The following is a 24,929-nucleotide window of genomic DNA, read 5'->3' on the forward strand; positions in this document are numbered from 1 at the left end:
ATTTGAATTCCAAATTTAAAATGAAATATAAGAAATAAAATAATAAATTTAAACGCTCGGGCTCACACCAGCCTTTGTCCCAAATTTTTCAGTTGCTTTGTTGACCTGTACCACTTGTTTATTGCATCATTACCTTGCATAACTCTGAGAAAAGGTCCATGTACACAGAGAGAAATCTCACACCTGTGACAGCCATGGACAGCTATGTTCATGTTTTTTGTCCATCCCTTTTTCACGAACACCTTGAGCTAATGTCCTCAAACTTTGTACAAATGTTCACTTTATTAGCTTTAGCTTTTCATCATGCAAAAGACACATATATTTCTTTTTTTCTGATGAACTGCTGGAGGGCTGAAAACAAAGAGTGTTGGATTTAAATTGGGCAGAAGGCCTGAAAAACTAATGTTGCGTGAAAAAATGAACTCGTGTTTAATGAACAATAAAAAGCTTTAATGAAGGTTTAGGGTATATTTCACAGTCATAACAGGGGTGTAGTTAGCAAGCAGCAAGCTTTGGTTATACATACAATAAATGAAAATCAAACTGTTAAACTGTTGAAAAAACAACTCTTTCCCGTTTTGATTGTTGTCAAATCAAAATTTAGGAAACATATTCTCACTATGCAGAGAAATTACTATGAAACACATGATGGTCAAAAGACTGTTGCTCAAATGCAGTGGGTAAATGCTCTATAGCTATTTTCCAATGAAAAAAAGAAGAGTAGCTACAGTTTTACACTTCGGATTGAACTGGTGCAGTGGCTGATGCTCAGCTCGTCACGCCATTTTTCGTAAGCTCTGTGCAGGGTCTCATAAGATGTGTCATTAAAAATGTCTGCAAAGAAAGAAAGAGCATTAACAAGACTGTACATAAACAATATTACATGATCTCTGTAACATAAGCATACACTCATACAAAGCATCTTATCCGGAAAATGTATATTCTATATATTTAGTGAAATACAGACCGATATGAGGCTGGCCGGATATTGTGAAAGGCCTTTTTCCAGTATGTTAATGCCTGCTCATATTTTACCAACTGAATGATATACTCCCTGTATGCATAATCAGCAACAGCTTCAGGCTGATTGAGGACGATGCTAATGCTCCTATTTTTCAAGTTCAGCCTGATGATTCTTACCTGCTTGCCCAAGACCAACAGGAAGAGGCATTCTGAAGAGGCCACCAGAGTGCTTCAGCCTGTCCTGCAGAGACTTCTGTATGAGCTCCATGGTGAATCCCTCATGCCAGACGGGCAGCTCCAGGCCCACCATGCAGCTGATGATCCTTTGCTTCTCCTCCTCTGTCAAAAGACCACTCTCTTGAGACACGTAAACCATGTAAGACATATCAATGTTCACTGCCTCACCATGCAGGAGAGATGGGAGAACTTTCTGTATGGAAAAGAAAAGTTTGACAGTATTAGGATGTGGGTATTTGCTCTCAAAATCCAATGCGCAAATTAAGATGTAAAAATGTACACACAACTTCTTTTTGAGGATCAATGTGGGCTATAAGTGTCATAGTGTTGTGCTATGTCTGCCTTAAAGGATCAATTACCATCTCTAGTGCTGGACTGATTAGGTGTCCAAAGTCCACAAGTCTGTTTAGGTCATCTTCCCAAAGGTTGGGGGCAAGCTCCTCGAGCATGGTGGTGATGGCTAAACGAGTTGCCCTTGATGCAGCCTGGAGGCGGTTGTGCCCATCTATGCTTTTATCAGTCTGGAATTTAGTGTCCAGCAGCATGAGACCATGTTTCTCAAGGAGCTCAAAGAGGCCTCTGTGCTTCATCAAGGCCATCTGTAAAAGCAGCAGGCGAAACACATACAAAGCATAGTAAGTAGGTTATCTACTGAAAATGGCAAGTGTTGAATAATATTGGATATAGAGTAAAGGTTTCTGAAGATTTCCAAAGAGGTCAAAACTCCAAAACACTCACGAATATAAAACACCTTTATTTTCTTCAAACACTTTGGTCTTACAATAAAGTTTTCCTTCATACTTCAAGTGTCGCAATAACAGACACACACGTTTTTTTCCACCAATATTATATTTTGTATTAATATACAGAAAGTAATGGTATTAGCAGATGATCATTACTTTTAACATCTCCGCCAGCCCGTTGGAGATGTGCCTTCGAGGAATGGTTTGTATGAAGGACAGGTCAAGGAAGACAGCAACGGGTGGAACGTAGGCACCAAGCTTATTCTTGCAGTTTGCAAAGTTAACCCCTGTCTTTGCTCCCACACTTGCATCGATGTACGAGAGCAGGGTGGTCGGGACTCTGATGTAAGGAGTGCGTCGCCTGTAGAGCGAGGCGGCCAGGCCAACAATATCAAGGCACACTCCTCCACCCATGGCAATGATGGGCTCCTTGCGCCGGTCAAGGGAGAAGTTGTTGACCTCCTCTATGATCTTCAAGGCTATGTCCATGGATTTGTTCTCCTCAGTGGTGGGTAGAGCCAAGATCTTGTACAGGACATTGTTGGCCTCCAAGTACTCAGTCAGCTTGGAACCATAGATTTTGTAGACCTCCTGGTCAACGACTATGAAGCGTTTGAGTGGCTTGCTTGATTTTCTCATGTCCTCCACCTGCTGTGGGTCGGTGATTTGACCCAGTAGGAGTGTGTCGTTGCATGGATCCAGCAAGTTGTGAGTCTCGGTTACCTTGTAGGTGAAGACAATTGGGCTGACCACTGTCCAAGAGGTGCCCTGCTCTGTGATGCTCTCATAGCTGCCACAAAACACACATAAAAAAAGGCATTATTATTTAATGGGGACTATATCAGCACTTTCAGAGGACAATGTTCTGTTTATGTCAATAAATTGCAGAATATTTAGGGGACACAGTGACAGTATCAGGTCTTGTTTGTGTTTGTAAAATAGTTATACAAGACGAAAAAGACTGAAGCCAAAGCAATGACTTTAAAATAACTTTTGGAATCAAGCATCAGAATATTAATACTTCAAACATGAATCAATATTTATTAATATCAATTAATGAGAATCCCTGTCTGAACCTAATTCTTAGATCAAGTCATCATCTAGTTAGAACACAATCTCTCAGAGATTAAATGACACTGCCTCCAAAAACTCGGTGTCCCTGCTTTGGCTAGAAGCTGAATAAACAAGGTCGTATCAGAGAGCACGGTTCATTAGAAACCACATATTGTAACACACATTTCTCAACATTAGGGTTTCTTTTGTAAAAACTTGTGTGTTTAATAGGAATATACACAAAATGTAAGGAATTTTATCTTGAACTTTACAGTACTTTTTTTTTTTTTATAGATATGCTGGGATAAGGGCTGTCTACCCTCAAGACAACTACATGAGCGCAAATGGCTATTTTGATTGATTAAAACAGAATCGGTTTCCCCTACAGACTTAATTTGCTTCTACTATTGAAAATATTCAGTCTCCTCTGCTACACATAAATTACAATACTTAATAATAATACCTGATGAACATCTGTTTTTGCACTTTACAATTGCTGGCTTTACATTTTCCTATGAAGCCTCTACTGGAGACAGTATTGCCTGAATTCTAGCTTACTGTAACCAGTTTTTTAATGACGCTGGTGTTGTCACATTTTTCACCGTGTGCCTTCCACTGGTTGAACCATGAACCTTCTTTCTGTGCAAATAGCAAACGTGAACTATGGCATGAATAAATAAATACATATTAAAAGGTTATACACATACTTAAAGTAATACACAAATCCAATATGAAGCATTTATCCTGCCATTTGTATTACATTATTAAAAGGACTGTGAGTGAAGTTCAATGTTAAACTCACATTTTTGCATCAGAAACACAGTCAGCTCTGTCCATGTTGTCCTTCGTGCCCCGGGTACGCTTCCAGGTACTTTTGACCCGCACTAAGCTGAACTCAGTTTTCTTTTCTTTGGCATTCTCCAGAGGTACCTTTCCCATTCTTGCTGGGGTGACTGTCACTTACAGATGTGAATAGATCTGGTTACAGACTAAATGAGTCTTAGGGTAGAACATCCTATTTTGAGGATGCGCCTTAGACGGGGGAGGAGCATCTTCTTACAGTATGAGTGAACTCCTCACAGTGACACAAAATGTACTAACTTGAAGCCTGACATTACTTAACTGCATTATATGTTGATTATTAAATAGAAATATGTTTATTGTCAAGAGAATGGCATAGGAATCTTATTTTACAAGTTACATTTACAATATTTAATTCCCATTGACATGCTGTTGCTTTTGGGTGGCAGTGTTTTTTACCTTCAATAGCAGAGTCTGCATGCATGAAGATAAACAGCCTTGTAACCTTGTCAGTTCCAACTGGTTTGACTGGGATCCAGGTGGGAAACATAATATTAAAACTGTGAAACTAAAAGTGTCCACTGTCCGATGTAAGTGATGATGTTTCCAGTTTAATTTTTAAGACGGGTCTTCCGGACACTTGGCTGACAACACAGGAGCAGTATGGTGGCGTGTTGAGATTTTTGCTGTTGTTTTATTACGTCTGAAAAAGGAATCACCAGTAATTTCAATCGTAATGGATTTGACTGCAACTCTGTTTACCCCCGTGACTGTTTTGTGGACTCAAACACTTCACCCACCCCTCCATCGGCCTTGTGGTGGGTAGATAAATATTTAGATTATATTTTTATGTGAACTTTCCCTTTAATGTAACATAAGAACACTGATAACGAGGATTCAAAAAAATTTAAAAACAGTTCTCTTAGGGAGTATAGTGAAACTGATAGAAGCTACAGGGGCATCAAATGTTTGATGTCATAGTCTGTTCCTTATCCTCACCAGATGTCCCCTCACCTTCCTTCTTTAACCTATCGCCGTTAAATAGAGGTAAAAGTCTTTCATATCTTCGTTCAAAACTGATAGGACAACTGCACTTGTCATCAAGCCAAACCAAACTGGGTCTTCTGTTCGAAAAAATGTAACATTCAACCAATAAAATAGATTTATTCAAAATAGTTATAGCTGGGGGTGAACCAGTGCTCGGTGCTCACACAGTACGACCTTCAGTCCAATGTTGCATTTAGCTAGGTATGCTAAGATTGTAGAACAAGGCCACCGATCGTATCACTGTTAATTTCCCATAATACCCAGTTTCTTAACAGTGGGTCTCATATCCTAGTAAACAAATTTCAGTGAGACTGCATTGATTATAAACCATGCTGAAACCAAAAACCAAACGATACACCTACAGCAGGGGCTAGAACTTTGATTCACAGTATAGTGGACATTGTGTGAAGAGTTATGAAAAGGAGAGCTCAGAAAAAAACTAATCTGAGTTAGCGATTGAAAAGGCTTGTTTTCACGTTTTATTTATTTTATTTTATACCAAACAGTCACATTTGACAATATATGACAAAGGAAAGAGTGGCATGCACTTTCTTTTATTATAAGGGTTATAATTTGGTCTCTGTTTGTCTGTGTGCTAAGCTGCTTTCAGACATGCATTAAACTCTTAAAAAAAAAAGTCCTGTAGAGAAAGTTTCTGTGTGAACGCAAAAGTATGAGCGAGAGGCTGCGCAGTTTCTGCAGACTTTATCTGTCCATAGAAAGTCAGGAGAATCCGATGTGAAGATACAGTGGGGGATTGATGACGCCTCTAACGTGGGAGAGACGCACTGTTTCTCTTTTTTTTTTAAATACACTTAACATCAGTAGTACCATAATTTAAGGGCTATGTTAGTGTAATGCACAACTTGGGTATTGCTTCATTTATTTATCTTTAAATCTGCATTTATATTTAGTTTCAGTAGTCACGCTTGGTTACTTTTGATCCTTTATTCTACTTCTCACACCTATTTGCATTCATCTTATACTTAAACGATCTGTGTTTTCAATATCTCCATCAGCTAATTTACAGTGACAGCTTTTAATCGTTCTGGTGGCTAGTCCATCATTTCACTGCAGATTCTGTGTATTTATTCTTGATTCTTTTTAATATTCTTATGTTCTTTTGTTCAACTGTTTTGTTTGCAACTGGAATGCCGAAATTTACCTCCGGATCAATAGCTTGTATCATTCTATCTATGTCATCTCCGCAGCAGAGTTAATATGTCACTTCCTGCCCCTCCTTGCTGCTCCCGGCTGCTCCATCTCTCGCCTGAATAATGCGGAGGATTTGATGCTGTCGTGAACACGCCTGTATGAGAACCTCCTGCTGTGTTGTGAATGTGTGAAAGGCAGACTGCGGCTAAACTCCATAACTAATTCTCCGGATTTTAACCGCAGGTCAAGTCTGAAAACAGCTTTAGATGGATGCCCACAATAATTGGTGGAGCAATGTGGTATGGCTCAGGAAAAAAAACATTTGATTTCGGTGGGGATGTGGATCAGATCCTTCTTTTTTCATTTTCTTTAGAGTCTTATCTTGCTTATATGCTAAATGCCTTATAAATACAGTTGTTTATACAAGATAGAATATATGATACTGTTTTCCCATAACAGCAAAGGAGACTAGACTTTGTCTTGCGAGCTCACCAAGCATAAACAATGAAAATACACATGCACACAAAATGTATCATAGTGTTTATACACATATATCAAATCTGAGCCCTTAAGAATTAAGAAATAACAGTGATTATCATCATCATCAAAAAAATAAAGAGCATGTGAACGTTTATTTAAAAGTCATATATCATATTTATGATTGACAAATTCAAAAGCTTCACACATAACATGTAAATGAAATCAGTTCAATAGTGCCCTCCCCCTATTTTTTCTATTTTTGTGGGCCATAACTCCCAGTTAAAAATATCCAGCCACAGCAACTGGCACCCCAGTTATTCCAAGCATTCCATTCCACTGGCCCGCCATGTGTCAAACATTCAATCGAAACTCCCCAAATGAATTCTGAAGCTCTGTCTGTCTGCAAACTCTAGAGACCTTTGCTATTTTTTCATTGCATAAATTGATAAGGGCCTGATTTATCATTGTGCATCTGCTGTTGTCTTCTCAACATCCTCTGTGTTTTTGACACTTTGACTTGCCAGCACAAGCACAAATTCTCTGTGTAAGTGACGTGGCTAAACTTACATAAAATGTTTTATTGGAATAATAACACAATTTACACATTATTATGCCAAAACTAGACTAGCAACCACGTTCCCTACCTATTAGCTCGGCAGACTGCACCCTTCACACCTAACAGGATGTGAAAAATGATGTTTAATTGTGATGGCAGGGCCAAGCCTTTGTCGATGATTTAATACATTTAATAAATCACATACAGGGCTGTTCAAACCACTGTAGTGGAAGAACAAGGTAGAAATATAATAATCTAAATTTTAATTTAAAGGAATAGTTTTGATTATTTCCTAAAAATTAATAGAAGATAAAGATGTAATCACAGTCCAGTATGGCAGGATTGACATGCTTTACTCAATAAAAAATTTACAAAATGATAAAAGGAGCAGGCAACATATTTCACAAATCACTTCATCAGATTGCATTAAATACTTAGGTACTAATCATCAGTGTTCTGGAATTTGTATTCTTATTTCGCAAATAATGTGCTCGTTGACGTAAACATTTCCTCTCATTGAGGGGGGTTGGGGGGGACCTTAGGTCATGAATCTGGCCCCCAGATTCTTAGAGCCGCCTCTGCTGCAGAGTGCCGTAGATCGGCGCTCGCTCACCCGACGTGGACACGTGCTGCGCGCTGTTGGATAATGCGCGAACTCGCATGTTCTGCCAGCAACAGTCACTTCCCACAAACTCTGAGTCCTGCACCGCTGCTGAGACTGAACAACAACCCGCTGACTGGTGTTTGTCCTGAGGCTCCTCACAGCTGCTTGAGGTCGTCCCGCCCATAAACATGTCGGCACGCAAAGGTAAGACTGTTGTTTCATATACAAGTTTGAGAGATAAACTCCAGTGGAGCCTCGTTCATTAGACTGGGGAGATGTGTTACCACTGTCTGCCACACCTCCCCACTGACACGTGTTGACTGGTTCATAGTAGAAAACGTTTTTAATAGAGCGAACAAATATAACAAAATAAAACAGGACATACAGTATTTTAAGGTATTTTAGTACCTTAAATATTTTATATATTTATACATATACTGATATACCAAACTAAAATGTAAACGTTCTATTCAAACTCCTTCTAAAGTTAAAGTATTAACCAATAAATGTCCTGGAAGTTCTGAATGTAGAGTAAAACTGGGACAGCACATTGACAACGCTCCCAGTGGACAGGAGGTTTCTATGGTGGTTGACACCAGAACAGTCCAGATCTGAAACCTGTTCCCTTTGAACCTTATCACAGCCCACTACTGGTTTTCAAGTCGTATAGGTTCAGTCCGTATTACAGACCAAGGAGATGCATTAAACATGTAAATACTGTGATTTTTGTTTCTGCTGAATCTTAATGACCTGATTTACATGTTGTTGTTTTACTGGTTCCCATCCTATTGGTCACACCCCTCAGCAGATCAGAACTTAAAAATAAGGGGACATGAGATGATGAAAGACAAATTTAAAAAAAGTTATTTCAATTAATTTACTTCATCTTTCCTCTGAAATGTGTAGTCTGTAGTTTAATATGTAGCTTTGGGGCCTCAACAAGTTATTGAGATGAAACCACATGAGCTCTGAACTTACACTGCTGTTATTGTAAGAGGTCACATGTCAAACAGAGTGAGAGCCCTTGGTTAACTCTTTAACAATAAGATCATCATGCATATTTTTAGTCTTAAATCTGAATCTACAAGGGAACTATAGTAACTATAGTGCCCAACTAAATGGTGTGGAGTAAAAAGTACAACATTTACTTCTCAACTGTGGTGGAGTACCTCAAATCTCTACTAAAGGACTATAGTTTAATGTTTAATTACTTTAATGAATCTGTAAATGATCGATATTGGGTCAATTACAAATTACGCTTCTAAAATGGTATTTTAAAAAAGTCCCTCTTGTCCAGGTATTCAGTATCTCAAGCACCCAAATGTAAATTTAAAGATGGATAAACATCAGCACAAAACATAATGCATTCCATACAATAAATATTTATATTACAACAATAATTTCACTTAAACCTATTATTCAATGTTTTAGAATAATATTTTACCTGGTTGAACCACCTGACTCACTTTTTATTTTTAAGTAAGTAGAGAAAAAAACAACTTAGTCCCAGTTTATTCAATTCTATTTTATATAATTTTATCTCTTTCCTTTTTCTGTTGTAGTAATGAATGAAAATATTTGGCTTTTTGAAATGTTGGAGAGACAAAGCAAGCAACTTTAAGACATAACATTTACGTGATCTGTTTTTTTCATTAAGCAAACAATCCACCAAGGCCCAACTGCCCCCTCATGAAACAACATTTCAATTCACCAGATCTGGACTTTCTGGGACCTGCACCAAATCGCACACACTCAGAAATATCAGTTCCTTAAACATATCAGATATTTTTCATCAAGATCCTTGAATTATTCTCAGAGATATCAACTAAAGATAGACTAAAGATAGACATACAGAGAGCTCTCAGTAGATTCCTCATTAGATGGAATACGGTCGTTTTCGAACTGGACCTTTATTTTTATCTCAAACACACTCATGTAGGAGAGGCGGTTGTCTAGTGGCAGAAACTTGGACTATGGGCAGAGAAGGTCTCTGGTTCGTCTCTGGTTCGACTCCACGGAGAGACAACAAAAAGACGAACCTGGATTGATCTGTCCAAAAATCCAAGAGTCTCCCTACCCTGTCTAGTGCCCCTGAGCAAGGCACCTTACTCCCCCAACATCTGCTCCCCGAGCGCCGTACACGGCTGCTCACTGCTCTGTGTGTCCTGCACCAGATGGGTCAAAAGCAGAGATTAAATTTCCCTACCTGCATGAGTGTGCCTTTGCATGACTGTGCATGTGTTTGGGACGAATAAATGCATCTTTAAAGTTTCCTGACTGTGTCTTGCAAACTGTTGCAATGACAGAGGCTGTTCAAAAACAGACAGAAAGAAACTGTATATAAACCTTTGCCAAAGCATCTCATCACATTACCTGGAGAAGGCATCGATATTAGAGAGAGCAGCTTATTACACATGAGCAACACATACACTGTGTCAGCAAGTTACTCAATTCTGAATCTTCCATGCGCCTGTGCAAAACTCACACTATGCCCAACTAGAGATATCATTCACAGTGCCACAGCACTTATCTATACCACCTTGATGTCACCCATTGGTTTGTTAACTGCTGTTTTGAAGCCTTGGGTTTGACATTTTGGCCAGCACCATCTTGGTTTTCTACCAATCAGAGAAAATAAGCAGCTGTCAATCGCACTGTGTCAACATCTCAGTGCCTGCCATGCTTTATTGTCCATTTGACTCTGGACTATAATTTATCAAATGAACATGATACTATTTTGAGGAAGATCGATTTGAGACCTGTTTTATGTAGCCTACCGGAAAAGTAGGGTCAGTTTTAATCCAATTCTACAAAAACAGACTCCTTTTGACAAGCAGCAGAGTCGCCCTCTGCTGGTCATTAGAGAAAATACACATTTTTAAATTCAGTCTATGATCCATACGCATGTGAAGATTAGATTAAGCACCAAACCCCAACAATAAATCACCTTCACCTAAGTCACAATATGTTTTTGATACTGTGCTTCCGTATGTCCGCTCACACAGACTATATCACAGACTATATCTCATGAAGGGCACCACTATCACATCTGTGTGACCTTGTGTCTACGGCAACTGCAGCTGGAGACGGGACCTGCTTTACTTCTATCAGTGTCTTCACAGCTGTCTTTGAGACTGACAATGAACTATTGTTTTCAAGCTGAGGAGGGAGAAATTCCTTCACAATGACTAAACTGAAGTGACTTTGGGTTGTTTCCACAGTCCCTGACACCCCGGTGGAGGTCCTTGTGGATCTGCTCACTAAGGCCAGTGAGCTAGCTGCATCAACTGGTAATGTCCCCGAAGAGCTGACACGTCACTTGCAGAAGGCTCTGGACATCGCCAGCGGTCTGGATGACTACCTGGAGAAAATGACCACACAGGAGAGTCAACCTCTGGCAGAGCTGTTTAAGTATGTCCTACTGTGAATACACAATCATCCAAAGATCAAGATGAGACTAATAATGTTAACACCATAATACCATTGTCATGTGTAGGGAAACCATATCTCATGACTGGGATCAAGTGCACAAGGAGGGTAAAACCAAGTTCCGGCTTCCCAAAGAGTGCATCACTGGACATGTGGAAGGTGGGAGATTTGCTACTCAGTGCTACTTTATTCACTGATCTACCATTTAGTGATAACGTGCTCCCTGGTGTGTTTTTGGTGACAGGTCAGACCCTAAAGATGCTTATTCACATGAGTCAAGCCAAGAAGGTACTGGAGATCGGGATGTTCACTGGCTACGGAGCCCTGTCCATGGCCGAGGGGCTTCCTGACGACGGCCACTTAGTCGCTTGCGAGTTCGAGCCGTACCTGAAGGAGTTCGCTCTGCCCTTTTTTGACAAGTCCCCACATGGCAAGAAAATTACTGTCAAAACTGGATCTGCCATGGACACTCTACAGGTGAGAGACAATAAGCCAAACACCATGGGAGGAGAGTCAGAGTTTTTTTTACAGATTTAAAGAGATCCTAAAGACCAGGGCTGATTAGAATATAAAGAGGTTCAGATAAAGAAAATCTCCTAGGGTCAAAAGATAAGTGGTATGGATGGATGGATGAGTCGCTAACTATCAAAGCAAAGGAAGAATAAAAACAATATTGTTTAAATAATATCTTTTGCAGTTTTCACACTGAACTTCAGAGATTTGAGACAAGTATTCTAAAAAATGATTCAATCTTTATTGTAGATTGTAAAAAATTAAAGCTGTATATAAATGTCCTACTTACTCATAACTTTTCTTACTCTTCTACGACTCACTTATCACTATATATTCTTCTTCCCATCATCTCCCCGTTATGAGAATCTCGGTCACCGACTCTGGTCGGTCCTAGTGGTCATCAGAATTCACAGATTTGATTGGCTGAGTGGCATCAGTGAGAGGATTTACAACAAATGCAGTTGTTCAGTGAATTTCCTGGGCGGCTGTATCGAGGCTAGAAAAATTGTGCCATTCAATATAGACACGCTCTGTTAAAAAGTGACAGTTCTCAATGATATATCGGTTATAGGTTGGACACGACTGGGTTCAGATCAGACTGTGAGGCGACTTTTAGAGACCTCTTGTTTAGATACAAGATGACTCTTTTGCAAACTTTCAACGCATTTACTATCGTAGCTACTGTACGTTATGTCACAGTAGCCAATGGTTATCACTGAGTCTGTCTTAATTTGTAAAGCTAGGAGCACGTGGTAGGTTTTCTATAAACCATCTGTCCCTTTCAGGAACTGGCAGCTGCAGGTGAGCAGTTTGACATGATCTTCATTGATGCTGACAAGAATAATTACATCAACTACTACAACTTCATCCTGGAGAACAACCTGCTGAAACTACGAGGCGTCATATGTGTAGACAACACGCTGTTCAAAGCAAAGGTTTATCTTAAAGACTCCACCGACGCCAACGGACTGGCGCTTCGAGAATTCAACCAGTTCGTCTCGAGTGATCCACGTGTGGAACAGGTTCAGTTTCAAACCTCTACATGAGAGTGTGTGTTTTACAGGTATTTCATATTTTTGTTAATGATGTCTGTCTTGTTTGAAGGTCATCATCCCCCTCAGAGACGGCATCAGTATAATCCGTCGGGTGTCTGTTGCTTCTGAATGCTCAAGGACACAGGTGCAGTTTAACCCCGATGTTATAAAATCACAGAGCTCACACTTTTTACAATAGCATCTTTCTCACTTGTTATGTCCTCTCTGGTTCTTAGCGTAAAATAACAGATGACGAGGTTTTCCGTGGGGTCAAGGGGCAGTCCATCCTCGACCGGATGCGTCTCGATGGACAGGTGGCCTACGTGACGGGTGCTGGTCAGGGGATAGGCCGAGCATTTGCTCACGCCCTGGGGGAGGCTGGTGCGAAGGTGGCTGTAGTGGACATGGACAAAGTTAAAGCTGAGACTGTGGCCGAAGAGCTCTCCCTGAAAGGTACGGATTGCAAACACAAATTACATTGCCATGTTCTGTGCCAGCCAGCTGGTCAAACTTAGTACTAGTAGTTGTTGTATATATAGTTTACTCCATAATGAATAAATCTGCTGATTGATTAATTAATTAGTAAAGAGATTTTTGTCATTTGTCTTTTAGACTATTACAACTCATTTTATTCAGGTTTAAGCCAAAACTAATTTTCAAGCCCTCAGCTGAAAATGTATGATCAAATTGTTTATCATACATTGAAAAGTACTTTAAAGTGTAATATCATTATTATTATTATTTGTATTATTATTATTATTATTATTATACTTTCCCCTTACGTACCAAATGTCATTCATAGCTTTTCTTCATGTCCAGCAGATGGCAGCATAGTAAAGGATAAGATATTTTCTACCTGATCAAACTTTTTTCTGATTGTTGGGATTATCTGTCCACTTTTCTTTTACACAATAAGATTTCATATACATTAGAAATAAATGGGAAAAACTTTTACCTGTGATATTGTTGAATAAGTTTTTTATCTTGTGTGTTTTATTCGTTGTAAATCAAGTTGATCAAAACTGCACTTCTAAAATGCCCTTAGATAGAAGTTATGCATTTCTAAAGGTACAGTGTGTACAAAGTATTTTAACAGACGTCCCTGTTGTGTGATACAGGTATCCATGCCATTTCAATCACAGCTGACATAAGCAAATCAGATGACGTCCAGAGGATGATTGACATCATCGTCTCCAAATGGGGAGCGATCCACATCGGCTGTAACAACGCCGGCATCAACATGAACTCAGCCAGTGAAGACACCAGTTTGGAGGAGTGGGACCAAACGTTTAAGGTCAACCTGAGGGGGACGTTCATGTGCTGTCAGGTGTGTGTCACTGAACGTGTGTGTGTGTGTGTGTGTGTGTGTGTGTGTGAGTGTGAATGTGAATGTGAGAGTGTGTGTGTGTTTATTGTACAAAAATAAATGTAGATTTATGTATTAAATTAAATCAAAGTTAAAGCCTAATTTATTTAACATTTATTTTTAAATCAGTATCTCCTTAGTATGTTCATAATAATTTATTTCATTGCTGTTACTTTGAAACGCTTCGTAGAGAGGATTTTATTTTCAATGTAGAAAATCAGACAATTCAAATATATTGTTAATAAAATCTTCTTGGTTTCATTCAATTCTGCATCAATGCTGGATGCCACAGTTCACTAGAGGATGAGATACTCAGCCACCATCCTGTGTGGATTAGTTTAATCTGAAGGTTTTCTTTGTTCATCTTTGGGAAACTGAGTGATCAGACACCACTGTGTTGAAAACGGCAGAAGAAGAACAGAGACAGCATTAGGTATTTCTGTTTTTATGGATCATACCAGATTTGAAATGGGTTTAACATATATATATATTTTAAAGAATGAGAATAACATTTTCTACTATGGGACAAGGAGTATACTATTTTGTCAGACATCTATTTTTTCCTATGCAAACTACTGTGAAAATCTCTAAAGCTTCCCTGTTTGCAGATTCTTCAGATTTACTGATGGCTTTTTATTATAATGGCTTTAGAAGTGCGGGAATTTGTCATCCAAATAATTGAACACTCAATCATAATTTATCTGAAATACTTAAAAGCAACAAATAAGATATCGACTGGATGTACTGTGTAGCAGGTACAAATTATCAAATGCAACAGAGCAACAGTGACAAAACCAAGATTCTCCTCTCATAACATAATATTTAAGAAATATATGCTTTGTAAATATTTAAAAAAATAAAATTTAAGAATAAAATATGCTGAAAGAACTTGAATGATTCTTGATGTTCCTTCAGTAGTCTATCTCTTTGTCTGACCTAATTATTGATGGTCCGACCAGCTGCTCTGTAGCAACTAAATTTAGTTCCACATTATCTAGTCGCTGTCAGTCATTTATTTCCATACATATGTTGAGATGCTCCACCACAGCTTTAAAAACCACTCACGTTTGACCACCATCTCTGAGTATAAACTGCATGTTTTTGTTTTGATCTATACTCGGGCCTTCTGTAGCATATCTGCGCCATAATGAGGTGTTTAATGTGTCTCTTCTCCCCCTGAATCCTTGCTTTAGGCGGCAGGTCGAGTGATGTTGAAGCAAGGATACGGCAAGATTATCAACACAGCCTCCATGGCCAGTCTAATAGGTGAGTGATGATTCTATTCCCCCACACTCTCTCTGGAGCCCCTCCATGTCTGCTTTTAATCTCTCCATTTGGCGTGGAGAGTTGGGCTGAGAGGAGGAGGGGGAGGAGGCGCAGAGTTAAATACTGTTTTGCTGTGCAGCTATGTGCGGGAGTGCACGTCGCATTAAGTAGTATTTATCAGCAGACGTGAAGTCATCATATCTGACTTACGATCGTTATACGGTTGCAGAGTTGAAATAAGAAAGCATCAGCCTTGTGTACGTCTTGCCGTGTTCATGTTTTAGAGAAAACTTAAGGTGAACCTGCACAATTAAAACAGGATTATGGAGCTTTACTTTTTTTTTCTTTCTTTTACCCCAGTTTCACTGTTGTATAGAGATGCATCCTCCCCTGCATACAATAAGCATAGCAGGAAATACATAGTGTTGTGATTGCGTCTCGCTGAGGCGCTTTTGCATCATAATAAACATCCCCTCTCTGCGGAGCTGTCTGGAGGATGTGGAAGGCAACCTGAGGTCCAACTTGGGACGGGGGGGCGGGGTTCCTGTGCAGTGGCAGAACCTCAGCCTGTGCCAGCAGCCGTGTTTGAACAGCGGAAGAAACTTTTAGAGTTTAGCGTGAGCCCAGTAAAAGCCTTGTAATTCGCAGCGCCGGCGTAAACGGCGTAACATTCCTCCTCCAACAGGTTCCTCCGGAGGAACAGCAACACTTCATCAGCAGTATAGTCAAATCGCCAGTAAACCGCTGTGCCATATGGGCCCCAGTCCCGACTGCAGGGGCAATCTGTAAAACAGGAGCATGCTGGTAAATAGAGGCCGGCGTAAAAAAAATGATCAATTACTCACATTACGTGCAGTCCTTCAGGAATTTACTTTATTGGTCTGGACATCTGTTGTAATATTGTCATAATGTGTAATCAGATGGGACCTGTTCTAGCCAAGTGGAAGCCCAAAAAGCAGCCGTAAATGCCCAATTAAAATGCACAATGACAGCTTTTTGTCCATCTGCTGAATAGAATATGTGCTCACTAACACCCCTCCACAGACACAGACACACACACACACACACACACACTCACACACACGTCGACCATCAACCACCATTTTTTCTTTTCTGAATAAAGGCCAGCAGTTCAAAGACACCAGGAAATATCCATGTCGATACGGTCTCACTCAGGGTTTTTTTTTTTTTGGGGGGAGAGGCTGTGTGACCTTACTGAGAGATTTGTGACCCCCCCCAACACACACCCACACACACACACCTGCTGATCTGCAGCTGCTCGGTCGTGAACGTTGGTGCCACTATGGGAAAGGAGGGGCATCATTTGATCTCCTTATCTGCTCCGAAGAATTCAAAATGTAAAAGGCGTGCCTGATAAAGAACGCATATTTTCCTCCACTTGAAATGGGCAATAAGTAGCAGGGTGAATGTTAAAGAGGGCTTTGGAGAATGCCCTCCTTCTACCTCCTCTTCCCTTCTCTGGGGATTACTGCTCTTTAAGACGGGCGAGAAAACATCAATGCAGGTTTATTTAAAGGATGAAGGCATTTTCTGAATGGTATTTTGGGGCTGTATCATCAGGTCTTGAGTGAGGATTAGTGCTGTTAGGCATTTTGAGCTGTGTTTCCTGTCCTGATAAGTCGGATTTCACCTTCAATCTGCGTGTAAGCCCTGGGCTCCGCTCCTCCTCGCCTGCTCCTCTGAGGTCCTAGCCTGCTCTTATCCAGCCCTGCCCAGCCCAACCTCACCTTCTCCCACTATCTCTCCACACTCGCTATACACAATCCCGCTGCACCACGTTCTCAGCCACGGAGCCTTTGTCCTAACGTCCACATCTTATTTCTTCCCAACCTTCTACCTCTGTCCTGGGCAGGGATGGTCCAGCCTTTTCCTCTCCCCAGGACCGCTTCTCTGCCTCCTTGCAGCTGGCCGTTATTTATCATCCCCGTCTCACACTGAAGCCATTTGGCAGTCAGATCAGCAGGTGATGAGGTTAACTACTAAAGTTGTATGTAACTTGGAGCCTTCCTCACGATGATTAATCAACCGGTAGAAAATGAGCCCCTGTCCCGGCATCCCATGCAGTGTGCAGCATCTGTGATGGTCAAGGCAAACAAATGGCTCCCTGCCTTTGTTGCTGAGGACAGAGCATAACTGGACATTATAAGCAATTAATTTTACATGGCTTCATGAGCAGCGTCCCCCCCCCTCCCCCTCCAGCCAGCTAATGGAGGAGCTTTTATGTAGTGTCCACAAGAAAGTGCATGAGCTGCAATATAAGATGTGTAGTGTGTGAGCACTCTTTGAGAAAGGAGCTGCTGTTGTTTTCTATCTATCACAAGTAGAAACACGACACAAACAGAACATTATAATTTATCTATTTCAATCTATTTACTGTCATTAGTTCAAAAATATTGGTTGTGTATAACATGAAGTGCACCTCCCACTCTGAGTGAGGTTATAATGCAGGAGGAAAGTAATGGTCGGGCAAGAGGCATCAGAGACGAATGGGTTGTGTCTTTTCTCAGAGCCACCGACTTTATCTGTTGACTTCCGAAATAATAAGAATCATCTATCTATTAAAAACCAACTTAAGACTTAGGCTTTCTTTGTACAGTATATAAGTGTTGCATTGTATAGTTTGATTTGTATGATATATTTTAATCATGTGCTATTTGCTTACTTTTACTGGCCGAAGGGTTTTAATCATGTGTTTGTTACTTAGTTTTGATGGTGTGTATATAAAACATATAAATTATCCATTTAAATTTGTAATTATATAAGATAGTTCATTTTAATTTATGTCAGATATCCAAAAACTGTCTTGAACAACAGATGGAAATGATTATGTACAGCTAACTCTGCTTCATTTACAGTATATTGTCTGTTTGATGTGCACTGTCCCTAGCAAATACATAAATGAAACCATGAAGGAAAATATTTTAATCTAATACCTGTGTAATCAAGTCAAAGTTCATGATGCACTAAATGTGATCTTGATGACTCTTAGTGTAACTGATTTCTCTTTCCTCTGCCCTTCAGTCCCTCATCCTCAAAAGCAACTCTCCTACAACACGTCCAAGGCCGGAGTGGTTAAACTGACTCAGACTCTGGGCACCGAATGGATCGACCGAGGAGTGCGTGTCAACTGCATCTCACCGTGAGTGCCGTCTATTCTTGGCCGTCTCTTCACTTGCTCGCTCGGCGCTCGCTCGCCCAGTGTTTGCGCTGAAACGCCCCGGTCCACCTTCGAGTGTGGCGAGGACTCGAGCTGCCAAAAACGAGTGGTGATTAGCGTGTTTGCTTTCATATGAAGAGCCCCCATTTGAGAGCGATGCACTAATTTAGGTCCTCAAACAATGCATCAGTGCTTAATTAGATGACGTCTTGAGGGATGAATCAACCAAACACTTGCTCTAATTGTTCTATTCAATTAGGGAATCAAATTTGCAACCTCACTCAAAGTGTTGCTGCGACAATGGAGCCTTGTTTGTATCTATTTGTCTGTGAAGCTCAGCAGCGGGAAGAAAAGAGGAGAACACAGGAAGGGTTGTGTGTGTGTGTGTAAGGGGAGTCAGTGTGTGTGTATGTGTGTGTTAAGTGGAGCATCCCTTAGCCCCAGCCATCCCTGAGCAAATCCGTCCGGTAGCACCGGGCCCAGCCACAGCCCCAGAACAAAGCCCTTGCACACGCTCAGCTTTATTTATCGGCAGCTTGTTTGCTAATTTTAATTTGCAAAGAAGCAATTCTCTCTCCCCCTCGCTAACTGGCTGTCTCAATGGGCCGCTGATTTCTTTGAAGTGACAGTCGGTAAATATGCATAAAAAAGGGACACAATTAGCGCTCGCGAGGTTGACTGGAGCCCTATTCCATTGGCAACTTTAGCCGCGGCGGTGATAAGCTGCATTATCTAGAAAATTGGCTGAGGGAAAACAGTACCTCTGATTGCCAGGAAAGGTTCCAGATAACAGGGCGGCTGAAGAGAAATATAATTGAGGTGGAATATGTTAACCAAGGTGTCACACGCTCCTTGGAAGTGCTAATTTAGCCAAATGCTGGAATTTCATATCAAGGCGCCGGGATGCATCGAACAATGATTCGGGCCTCACGGCTTTTAGTCACTGTCACGTCGATTGTGTAGAAAGTCAGAAGTCGTCTCGTATTAGGCACAAACAGGCGTGTTGACATATTTATTCAAATGTGAGCCGTGTGATATTTCACTGGAGGAGGTGGAGGGGGACCGCATTTGCTGTGAGGCGAGACAACGGACCAGCGACAAAATAATAGCAGCACAAAATGTCTTCACGTGAATCCTATCTAAGTACTGTCCCTGCGTCGGTAAAAAAAGGAGGGAGTTGTATTTAAGTAGTTAACCCAAAGGCTGTGAGCAAATTATACCAAATGTCCCCACACACCCGCAGGCTCCTCCTGAGATGTGCCAGTCATTTACGTGCCACCAGTCCCACTGTAAGTATCAGAGACGGCTCTCCATGCCCTTTCTTCGCAGGATAATTGGGTTTATTTTGGTCACCAAAGTGGTGGCTCTGAAACAACGCTGTCACTCCTGGCTCTAAACTGCGATGCCTTCTGATTTCATTCCTCCGTCTCTCTTCTTTCAGGGGGATCGTTGACACCCCTCTCATCCAGTCGGAGAGTCTGAGGCCTCTGGTGCAGCGCTGGCTGTCAGATATCCCTGCTGGTAGACTGGCTCAAGTGACAGACCTGCAAGCCGCAGTGGTCTACTTGGCATCTGATGCCTCCGACTACATGACAGGGCATAACTTAGTCATAGAGGGTGGGCAAAGTCTGTGGTAGAGGAGGGAGACGGAAACTTTGTTCCTCACTCACCTGGGATCAGTTTCAGAAAAAGGTGGCGTTCACATTATCTCTCTTTTAAGCACTTACAGGAGCACCATTTTATGCCCATATCAGTATTAAATTACACATTTGACCAATTTCAAAAAAAGTATTGTTACTGGATGGTTAGTTGTTGTTCAGCTCTGATCTATTTACGACAGGTCTCATCCTGTATACGTTCAGTTTGATGTCACGTAACTTGTATGTGGGAAAAAACAGTGTCAGTAAGTTGAAAATCAAAGTGTAACTATTGAGAAATAAAATGGTGCAACAAACAGCCGGCTTCTTGTTAGTTTTTTGTTTTGCTGACTTGTTTAAGAAAAGTCCAAACGTGAAATGGAAAATCGTAACCAGTAAGAGTTTTGTCACAATTTCTGCTCCCTCCTGACATTCGCATAAACTGAACAGTGTATATTTATGTCCCTAATGCTTTTGAAAGAAACTTGTCTTTTTCCAAACACTGAAAAGTAGTAGTAATTTTTTTTAAATATAAACGTGAGGCTTATTTACAGTACAATGCATGCCTGAATGCATGTGTGATTTCTGACATATTAATGGAAAATATTTAGTTAATTTTTCATCTCGCTGATGTTCAACTGATATATGTTTATGCATTGATGTCAGTGTACCTCTGTATTTCTAGGTGAGCCAAAGCAGTAATTGGTTGTATAAAAGGAGCAACACAACTGTATAATGAGTATTGAATGGGAGTAATGCAAATATGAGATATGTATCTGAGTTCTTCACGGTAGACGTGTGTGATTTGCTTCACCTTACTAAATGGAAATCAGTAGTGAAACTATATGAAGCCTACTGTCATTTCAATTGTGTGCGTGTGCAGAATATTGTCAATGAGATTTGTGTTGTGAGATTTGTAGTGGTAGCAGTGATTGTATGTTTCATGCAAGTGCAAAAGTGTATGTGAATTTTTTCATTAATACACAGACAGCCTGCAGTGTGCCGCCATGCTTCCAGAAACAAAGTAATGGAATTATTCTACTCCCTTAATTTGAACCAATTTGCAACACTAAGCTACATTACTTACACCAGGAGTAAAACTGTGTATTAGCTTTACATTCTATTAAAATGACAGAAAGTGCGAAATGCAAGATGGTGGATTCAGTGATGACCACCAGTTTACTTTCACACCAGAGCAGGATACCAGTGAGCTGTAATATGCCCTGTCTGGACCTTGACTTACCGCTCCCCCCGGACTCTCGTGCACCATGTGCAGGATTACGGCATCCCAGTCCACCTCTCTGCAGCTCTTTCCTGCCAAATGGTCCCTACAAGTGGTGCTTGTGAGTGCCATCTTAATTGCTCCATTAACTGTTTGTGTGCCGAGAAACAATACTTAAAGGGGAGGTTGGCCGAGGACATGACCCTGGCCACTGCAATTATGTGAAAAGTAGTGGCCAATTAGCACTCTCTGCAATGTGACACTGTTGGTGTTTGTGTGGGCAACTTCAATTCCTCAGTGGTAGTGACCGTCCGCCGATTTACATAATTGGGGGATTGGTCATTAATGGGAATGGCGCGTGAGAGGATCCCATTAAGATATGGAGTGAGATCTGATCATCTCCTCTGCTCGTGTGCTATTTATCTCCAGCTGTATTGGCACATTAGGTATTATTAGGATTCTTATCCCCATATTTCATAGTAAAATATCTAACTCTGGCATGTCACATTCATGCAGGGTTTTTGCAGAAATTGTTCAGAGGAAGGCAACGCTTCTTTTTTAAGGCAGTTTCAGTGTCCTGCCACTGAGGGGCAGTATGAAGACAGGCAGCGGCAGCACTGACACAAGGACACAAAGTTACAGGAGGTTATCACATTATTTGCTATCATCTAAAGGTAATAACACTGAACTCTGCCTTATGTGTATGTGAGGAGATTGTGATAAAATAAGGACACCTCGCCAATTCTGCTGAATAAATACTAATATATTTTCAATTAAAAGTGGTTTGATAGTGGCCAGTTACATTTCAAATGCATTAAAAATGTAATTATAACTGTTATTTTGTCAAGAGGAGATTGGAATAATTCTTAAAGTTGAGAGAAAATTAAGTGCAAATAAGAATCTATAACAGCTGATGATAAAGTATAATTTACACTAGCATCTATGGACCAAATCTTTACTCAAGACAAACAGGATTCAGGTTAAACTCATTCATTCATATTTTTTCAAAGTTGAATGAAACTGGGACATAATGTGGTTAGTTTTGAGAGTTACAGGTAAGAAAAGCGACTGTTTTATCCCAAAGCCAACCCAGACCAAAAGCCTTCATGTTCCCAGCCCTCGTGTTTCCTGTCTACTGCCATCCTTCAGGTCCAGTGTGTAAACTGTTGTTTTGCCGTCATGTTTTGCACCACATTAAACTCTTCCAGAGCGCTCTCGCAGAGGTCTTGTTTTCCTTTACAATTGCAGCCAAAAGAGCCAAATCCATTGTTTTAGCAGAAAAATGTGATACACCCTCAAACGCCGCGGCCTGCTTCATGAGGTGTAAGTGATCTTGAATCCATTATTTATGACCTCCTTTTTGCTGCCATTACACTGAAGAGCGGGACCCGGCTGTACACGGCGCTGTTGTGCTAAACAGTTCTCCAGCAGAAAAAGCCACTTGCGTCTTCACACTTCAAATCTGCTCTGATTAATGCTCGACTCAGTCGCTGCGTGCAACATTTTACAGCGGCGGCCGTTCGGAGGGAGACCTTGGTCGATGCCGAACAACACGATGAGGCAATCGGTGTTGCTGAGCAGGCTGTGTCCTGGTGACAAGAATGCCCAGGGGTTTATGGGTGACATATTAACATTTGACAGTATCAATACAGTTTTATTGATGGATTACAGCGTCCTGTTACAGACCCAGTCGGCGAGGTGTTTGAAGATGAAATGTTATACCTTATAAATTGAGTTGAGCCCCCTGATGCTATCATCAGAGGTAGCACTGCGCAAAAGCTAAAGGAAATGTCAACATTTATCTTCTAATAAAGTCTAGTGGTGCTCTGTGAACTTCAAACTTAACGACCCAAGACGATTTAATTTGACTAATTACCTGATGGAAAAACGGATCTTCATTGCTTCAAAAAAGACTTGGCCATGTCTAAAATATATGTTGAAGTTTTAGCTGTCAGACATTCAGGATTATTTATATGAAATGTTTTAGTCCATTAAATAAAAATAAAAACAATAGCTCAAAAAGATAAAACAAATACATTTGCTACTGTACCATCCTGCTGTTTGTTTAAAAATAGACACAAAAAAAGATTCTCTTTTACAGAATACTCTGTTGCAATTAAAGCAATAGTTTCACATTTGACCAATGAATACATCAAAACCACAATAATATCATATTTTATTTTTACATATTAGCCATTGGCCGGGTATATAAATTGGCCATCTTGCAGAGTGATGATCGAGGGATAAAGCGACAGTTGCGAGGTCCTGTTGTAACAAATCAAATCACAAGTCATTTAACTTGACTTTTAAGTTTGATCTTTGTCCCATCCACTCACATGAAGGAGGTGGGATATGTTACCTATACTGCAGCAAGCCACTAGGTGGCGATCAAGACGCTTGGGGAGACAGACATCTTTATATACAGTCTATGGTATCAAACAAACAAGATATTACCTGTTATTGAGCAGGAGGAGGCTGTTTGGCATTTTGATATTTCCAGACAGAATCAACAGTTTTAACTTCATTTATGCAATGCTAAGCTAACTTGCTAATCGAGCTATAGCTTCTTATTTAGCATTGGAGTTGTATGAATCTTCTCATGTAACTCTCAGGAAGAAAGCAAACAATTTATTAATTTAAGTTAATTTCCTCATTAAAAAGCACCTTGGCACCCACTATTGTTTCGTTGTGATCTGATTTAAATTGAAGCATCGAGTGCGATGAGCCCGTGTGTTCTCCTGTGTTGCTGTTGACTCGATGAAGGCTGTGGATCATTGTCTACCACTGTTTGATATCTCATGTGTTATTCATTGAAAAGCTGTTTTGCTGTTTGCGCTCCTCATGCTTCCTGCTGACTTTACATGGTGTCACTTTAACCGGCTGCTGTGTGTACTCAGAAGGATTGCCAATAAATAGAAGTGGAAGGTTTTTGTCAAGCTGCATTATTATTTTGTATTCTCTTCGATTGTTGTGAGGTGACTTGCACAATCAGGGACTCACAGAATCATCTTTTACTTACTTTTAATATCTCTGCTTTAAAACATGGGGTTTTTCATAATCAAATGAAATGAATCACAATCACATCCAAACATACCTGATGTGTTCTTCTCTCATTATTTGTCATGAGTGGAATAATATTTATCATGCATCAGTCTTGTTGGTATTAAGTTTGATTCTAATACATTTAGCTAACATAATCATGATTTTTTGCCTCCATTGACCCATCAAGAGGTATCTAAAAAAACAATTCAAATGTCCACGTCGTAAAGGTATCAGGCTTTTATTCAACATTAATACCAAGCTGGGGAAACATTGCACTCCGAGTTCTCTAATTACAATGCAGCTAATGTATTATTTCCTCCCCATGTGGGATTACTTTCATCTTCCCCATTAAGATGCACATTTTGTTTGGATACTCAAATTACAAACCCCATATTAAATCTGACTGTGCAAAAGGCATTGATCATAGCCCCGATAGCTGCACTCCAACTTTGATTTAATTTGCACTTCCATTAATATCTATGAGACGTCCGATTGTCGTCTTGGGCATATTGATGGTATTGTAAGCCCTGCCTTCATATAATGTTCCCCAGCGGCAATGAGGAAATGTTACAGAGAATTAGGCCGAGAAGCAGGCTCAGTGGA

At 40.4% G+C, this 24,929-nt stretch overlaps 2 protein-coding genes across 4 annotated transcripts; one reads left to right on the forward strand and one right to left on the reverse strand.

The window, feature by feature from the left end:
• Positions 1-428: 428 nt before the first annotated feature.
• Positions 429-4,038, reverse strand: eevs (2-epi-5-epi-valiolone synthase). 3 transcript variants are annotated; one of them, XM_053440113.1, is made up of 6 exons: positions 3,799-4,038; positions 2,100-2,733; positions 1,560-1,799; positions 1,369-1,393; positions 1,141-1,302; positions 429-834 (listed from the first exon to the last, which is right to left on the reverse strand). In XM_053440113.1, the coding sequence occupies exons 1-6, from the start codon at positions 3,933-3,935 to the stop codon at positions 725-727; spliced, it is 1,308 nt and encodes a 435-aa protein (XP_053296088.1). In that variant the 5' UTR covers positions 3,936-4,038; the 3' UTR covers positions 429-724. The 3 variants fall into 3 exon arrangements, with proteins under 3 accessions (XP_053296088.1, XP_053296081.1, XP_053296072.1); XM_053440106.1 differs by having other exon boundaries at positions 1,141-1,320; XM_053440097.1 differs by having other exon boundaries at positions 1,141-1,393.
• A 3,599-nt stretch (positions 4,039-7,637) lies between these two features.
• Positions 7,638-20,381, forward strand: zgc:113054 (uncharacterized protein LOC541322 homolog). The gene is made up of 11 exons (XM_053441356.1): positions 7,638-7,843; positions 10,861-11,050; positions 11,136-11,227; positions 11,313-11,545; positions 12,367-12,603; positions 12,686-12,760; positions 12,852-13,068; positions 13,734-13,942; positions 15,175-15,247; positions 18,290-18,407; positions 19,867-20,381. Exons 1-11 carry the CDS (start codon positions 7,828-7,830, stop codon positions 20,060-20,062), a joined length of 1,656 nt encoding a protein of 551 aa, XP_053297331.1. The 5' UTR covers positions 7,638-7,827; the 3' UTR covers positions 20,063-20,381.
• Positions 20,382-24,929: the final 4,548 nt, after the last annotated feature.

This window comes from Pleuronectes platessa, chromosome 2 (assembly GCF_947347685.1).
Source record: "Pleuronectes platessa chromosome 2, fPlePla1.1, whole genome shotgun sequence".
In the NCBI taxonomy this organism is placed as follows: domain Eukaryota; kingdom Metazoa; phylum Chordata; class Actinopteri; order Pleuronectiformes; family Pleuronectidae; genus Pleuronectes; species Pleuronectes platessa.

Excerpts from the sequence above, each read along its gene's own strand:
- eevs (XM_053440097.1), bottom strand. The coding sequence starts at position 3,935 with ATGGGAAAGGTACCTCTGGAGAATGCCAAAGAAAAGAAAACTGAGTTC. Across the intron at positions 1,800-2,099 it reads GGCTGGCGGAGATGTTAAAA|ATGGCCTTGATGAAGCACAG; the intron begins GTAATGATCATC and ends CTGCTTTTACAG. Across the intron at positions 835-1,140 it reads TGTTGGTCTTGGGCAAGCAG|ACATTTTTAATGACACATCT; the intron begins GTAAGAATCATC and ends CTTTCTTTGCAG.
- zgc:113054 (XM_053441356.1), top strand. Across the intron at positions 11,546-12,366 it reads CTGCCATGGACACTCTACAG|GAACTGGCAGCTGCAGGTGA; the intron begins GTGAGAGACAAT and ends TGTCCCTTTCAG. Across the intron at positions 13,943-15,174 it reads GGACGTTCATGTGCTGTCAG|GCGGCAGGTCGAGTGATGTT; the intron begins GTGTGTGTCACT and ends TCCTTGCTTTAG.